The 5,754-nt window shown below is 35.9% G+C and overlaps 1 protein-coding gene across 1 annotated transcript; it reads right to left on the bottom strand.

Annotated features, from left to right (window-relative positions):
- Positions 1-2,269: 2,269 nt before the first annotated feature.
- On the bottom strand, positions 2,270-4,630 carry LOC107799249 (uncharacterized). Its single transcript, XM_016622340.2, has 5 exons — positions 4,455-4,630; positions 3,685-3,905; positions 2,913-3,523; positions 2,415-2,786; positions 2,270-2,296 (listed from the first exon to the last, which is right to left on the bottom strand). Exons 1-5 carry the CDS (start codon positions 4,628-4,630, stop codon positions 2,270-2,272), a joined length of 1,407 nt encoding a protein of 468 aa, XP_016477826.2.
- Positions 4,631-5,754: the final 1,124 nt, after the last annotated feature.

Raw genomic sequence — 5,754 nt, 5'->3', positions numbered from 1 at the left:
GCCCCTTACTGCCCAAGCGCTATATCAAGCCACCTCGTGGCATCATCACTCAGCATATCCTCACATCACGCAAGCCATCGCATGGCATAAATAGTATCTCAGGCCCTCGGCCTCATATCACTTAGCATATCCTCACATATGGCCCTCGGCCTCACTCAGTCCAGAAATCATCATAAGCCCCTTGGGCATTAGTAAAACAGTAGTTCTCAGCCCAAAACATGATGTAGAAATATCATTTAAGTTTTAAATCTGAGTAAAAATGGTTGAGTTTGTAAAACAGTAGATATCAACAGGACTGAGTTTAAATAATAAGTCAAGTAGTAAGGAAACAGTGATAAAAATCCCCGGAGGGTTCAAAAAGTTGGCACGAAGCCCAAATATGGCAATCAGCCCAAATCCTGATGATAACAAATGAATTTCAGTCAAATATTCAGTAAAGTCATCGATCGGGATGGACCAAGTCACAATCCCCAGTAGTGAAAGACCCCACGCTCATCATCCAGCACGTATCTTGCCTCAATTTAGCACTACGATGTGCAATCCGGGGTTTCAATCCCTCAGGACATCATTTACAACCATTACTCACCTCGAACTGGCTAATTCTCTAGCTCGCGATGCCTTTGCCCCTCGAATTGGCCTCCACGTACGTCAAATCTATCCAAAATCAAAACGATTATGTCACAATATGCTAAGGGAACAAAGCCCAAGCGAAAATATTCGATAAATATCAAAAATCTCGAAATTAGCAAAACCGGAGTCCCGGGCCCACGTCTCAGAATCGGGTAAAATTTACATTTTTAGAATCCTCATACCCTCACGAGTCTAACCATACCAAAATTATCCAATTCCGATACCATTTGGTTTTTCAAATCATCATTTTACATTTTTGAAAAGTTTCACAATTTTCTTCCCAAATTCCATCTCAAATCACGAATTAAATAATGAATTCAGTGATAGATTTATGTATTCTAGCCAAATCTGAGTTAAAATCACTTACCCCGGTGAATTTCTTGAAAAACCTTCGAACAATCGCCAAAATCGAAGCTCTCTAGGTCAAAATATTAAATAAAACCCAAAACCTCGTATTTATAGGTACCCCTCAGGTATCAGCTACCGCGGGCCGCACCAAAACTCACACGGTCCGCGCAAGCCAGTGCGGTCCGCGCAAAGGCAACGTGCGGCCGCACAGGCCTCCCTCTACAGTGATAGGCTTTAGTATATTGGCCATAACTTTTTCTACAGATATCCAAATTGCGATATCTTTACCTTTCTGGAAACTAGAAACGAAAGTCTATAACTTTCCTTTTTAAATTACCTCAAAATTCTTTATAGATTAAAAGATATAATCTTCCGAAGTAGGACCAGCAGATCGTTCCCCACTCGGCCGCACACCATTTTGTGCGGTCCGCATGACACCTACTGCGGCCGCATCCGCTTTTGTGCAGTCCGCACGGAACTCACCGCGGCTGCAATCATTTTTCTGCGGACTGCATGGGTGAGTTCTGGGGCCTGCAACCCCTGTAGGCCTGCTACAACTATGATTTTTGCACTAAAACGTCCCGGAACCTACCCGAAACTCCCGGAACTTCAAACCAATTGTACCAACACATCTCATGACATCGTTCAAACCTGCTCAAAACTTAGGAACGCTCACAACAACATCAAATCACCAATTTAACATAGGATTCAGGCCTAAAAACTCCAAGAACTCTTATATTATCCTTTCGATCAAAAGGTCTATCAAATCTCGTCCGAATGACCTGAAATTTTGCACACACATCTCAAATGACACAATGAAGCTACTGCAACTCTCGGAATTCCATTCCGACCCCTATATCAAAATCTTTCCTATCAACCGGAATTTGTCAAAATATCAATTTCGCCAATTCAAGCCTAAATCTTCTCTACAACTCCAAAACCCATTCCGATCGCGCTCCTAAGTCACAAATCACCTCCCGAAGCTAACCGAACCATCAGAACTCACTTCTGAGCCTTCTAACACATAAGTCAACATCCTGTTGACTTTTCCAACTTAAGCCTTCTTAAAATGGACTAAGTGTCTCATTTCTTACCAAATTCTCTCCGAACTCGAACTAATAAACTCGATCACATATTACATGGATAACGAAGCATAAAGAAGCTGAAATGGGGAAAATGGAGCGGTAACTCATGAGACAACTGGCTGGGTCGTCACACAATATATGAAAGTATTATCTCATTATAGAAACATCCTAACTAACTACATTATGATCTTTAAAAAAACCAACGATTACACATCAACATCTGTTATCCAGAACTAACCAACAAATTTTCATCAAATATTCTGTTAACTACATAGAATTTTATTTCATTTTGGGTGCATTCTTGCAAGATCTTTTGTTATGCCCTTCTCCTCTGCAGTTGCCGCATGGAACCTTGTACTTCTTTGAATTTATTTCATCATATATTTTGTATCTTTCTTTCTGAGGTCTTCCTGGCTGCTTTTTCCCTCCTTTAGGTGGATTTACTACTTCTTCAGTTATATGTTGTGACACATTCCATTTTCTTTCATCTAGCAGCAGATTTACTGGTATTTCATATGTACGCAAGAGGTTTGCCCTTGTGTAATAAGGAGAAAAATATTCTTCAAAGGACTCATCCCTTTGTCTTAAAACAGCCAAAGCATGTGGATAAGGTAGTTCATCAAGCTGGAATTGCCCACAACTACATTTCTTATTTTCAAGACAAACAATATAGCGCCTCACACCATCTATTACTGTATGGATGTAGTCTGTTGAAGCCCTCACCTACGAGTACATTACAAACAAAAAAACAATTCATATATGGTTAAAAACAAGTTATATAAAAAATATCTACAAAAAAACTACATTGTGCTTTTTATGAATTTGATTCAATAAATAATCAGATCTTACTCTAAGCTTGTGCGACAATGTTCTGTTGTCATCCAACTCTTTGTTGAATTTGTATCCAAGGTATGTGAATGTACTCTTTGCTTTCAATAATTTTTCTTTCGTCCAACGTTCAACAAGGGTCCTCATATACTCTAATAGTTCTACTATCGGCAGCTCTCTTGCATATTTTGTTACAGCATTCAACGACTCTGCAATGTTTGATGTCATAGTCCAAGTTCTGTTCACCGTAGCATGTACTCGAGACCATCTATGATAGCCAATATCGTATAAGTATGCTGTAACACGGGGGTCAATCTCCTCAATCTTTGACATCCTTTCATTAAATTCATCAAGTGTGTATGACCGCGCCGAGGCAAAGTATAATTCACTTAGCTTAAGATGTCCCTTCTTGAACTTTACCCGTATATTTGTCCAAATATGATACATGCATGAATAATGTGGCATGCCGGGATAAACAATAGATGTTGCCTTCAAGATACTCTCATTCCGATCCGAAACAACACACATGTTTGCTCTTTCACCATACGCGAGCTTGAATTGCTCAAAAAACCACTTCCATGATGCGTCATTCTCTGAATCAACAACAGCATATGCCAATGGTAATATGGTACCTACATTATGTGGCAATAAGAAATTAATTGGCTACAGTAAAAATGCAGAAGAAGACATATGTATACAAACTATAATTATTCTATAATATATCTACAACTAATCTGCAAGTACTAAAAAAAACATACAAGCTACAATATTTCTACTAATAAAACTTCAGTACCTGCTGCATCCATTATACTGGTTGTTAGCATTATTCTCCTGTACGCTGACTTTAAAAAGGTCCCATCAACTACTACAACTAGCCTACAATATTCCCAACCACTGATTGACGTACAAATCGCAACAAATACATACAAGAAACAGTCATCGTCTGTCTTCTTCAATTTAACTACAGACCCCTGATAAGTCTTCTCTAGAATATATAAATAACTAGGCAATTTGCTGTAGGAGTCAGCAAGATGACCTTTCAAAAACTGTAAAGCCTTTTCCTTTGCTCTCTAGGCTTGTATGTAGGTTAGATTCATACCGTGTTCAGACAACATGTCAAATTGAATGTCTTTGGGGTGTAAATTGTCTTAAGATTAGAATATTTTGGAATAACCATGCTACCAACTACCATGGCAGTAGGTTTGCGTTGTATGAATGTATTGTCCATTAAAGAGCATGTGTGTTGTTTGTCGAAATTTCTGACCTTGAACATTGCAGAATCATTTATGCTAGTTGCCTTGAAGTGCCATGTACAGTTTTCACCAACACATATCAGCCAATAGCTATAAAATAAATATATTTTAAATAATGGGTTAAAATTTAGATTAAAAAAAACTTGTTTTAGATTAAACAATCACATTATACAATAATAAATACAATATAACTACAATTTAACTACAATTCTGCTAAACATTATCACAAGGAAAATTGAAGAAGTAAAAAATTACAAATAAACTACAAAATTAAAAAAATAATAATATTTGACTATTCATATGTTCATACCTTCTAGCACTAGATCTTTTAACCCTGGATTGGAACTTGTGCATGACAGAATAGTGCTTCATTGCAGTTGCAATTGTTTCCTTGTCTTGGTATACTTGTCCTACTTCAATAGAACTTGGTGTACTATTTGTTATTATTATACTTTCATATTCTTCTATAACGGGAGATGTTGGCATATCAAGTAACTTTAGTATTCCAGATGAACTTGCATGAAAATAAATATAAATATTGTTATCACCAGTTTGTATAAAATTTGTAGATAATTTGTAGAAAGGTTGAAATTCAATATTTCATATTAATTTTTCAAATTTTTTGTAGTTTTAATGTAGAATAAATATAGAAATTTTGTAGATATTACAGAAATCCATACTGATATATATATATATATATATATATATATATATATATATATATATATATATATATATATATATATATATATATATGTAGTTTATTTGTAGATACAATGTAGATAAATTGTAGTTCATTTACAATTTACCAGAATTTCATAGAAAAAATAACATCGCACACCTGCAGCTGTGTGTACTCATTGGTGATACTCAATTTCATATTGCAATCGCGAACAATTATACATAGCGGATATGATCCTAAGTTTTTGTTTTCCTTTTTCATCTCCATGTATACATTGTCAACGAGCATTGTCCTCTAATTTTCATTAGAGGACAATGCTCGTTGACAATGTATTTGATTTCTATAATTTTTTCGGATGTATCAATCATTAATTGCTATGCTATTGTAGAAATCAATAGACTATAAGTCGCATCGTCATCGACTACAATGCCATCGACCTCGAATTCTCTAAATCTCTCATAGTTATCCCAATTCTCATTCGATTGGAGTATAATTGGTATTTTCGCCATAATTGCTTTTGTTGCAGAAGAATTGTAGAAGATATTGTCTATTTTTATTTGTGAAATCAGAGAAAATGTTGAAACAGAGTTTAGCGCAAAAAACAGAGTACCAGAAGTTTGTAATGAAGTAGACGATAGTGATTACTGTGCGTGATTTGCGTTGGAAGATCTGGAAAATATTTAATTCCCCTTTTTTAGCTCACCTAAATAAGGAATCCTACAGCTATAATGATTCCTTATTTAATGCATTGTATATATTATGTAGAAATACTATTAGCATAAAGGGTAATATGCAAACTATGAACATATTTAGTAATATAGTTCCCTATATGGTATAGGAACGAAAATTTCCCAAAAAGAAAATAAACACATATGCCCAGCTTTGTGCAACTTATGATTCTAATTGGTGATTAAAATAAGGAGACTAA

This window comes from Nicotiana tabacum, chromosome 8 (genome assembly GCF_000715075.1).
Source record: "Nicotiana tabacum cultivar K326 chromosome 8, ASM71507v2, whole genome shotgun sequence".
NCBI classification, from domain to species: Eukaryota; Viridiplantae; Streptophyta; class Magnoliopsida; order Solanales; family Solanaceae; genus Nicotiana; species Nicotiana tabacum.
The sequence above is the reverse complement of the archived record's forward strand: the minus strand, read 5'-3'. Positions and strand labels throughout refer to the sequence as shown.

Excerpts from the sequence above, each read along its gene's own strand:
- LOC107799249 (XM_016622340.2), bottom strand. The coding sequence starts at position 4,630 with ATGCCAACATCTCCCGTTATAGAAGAATATGAAAGTATAATAATAACA. Across the intron at positions 2,787-2,912 it reads CATTGTCGCACAAGCTTAGA|GTGAGGGCTTCAACAGACTA; the intron begins GTAAGATCTGAT and ends ATGTACTCGTAG. Across the intron at positions 2,297-2,414 it reads TAAATTCAAAGAAGTACAAG|TTCTGGATAACAGATGTTGA; the intron begins GTTCCATGCGGC and ends TTTGTTGGTTAG.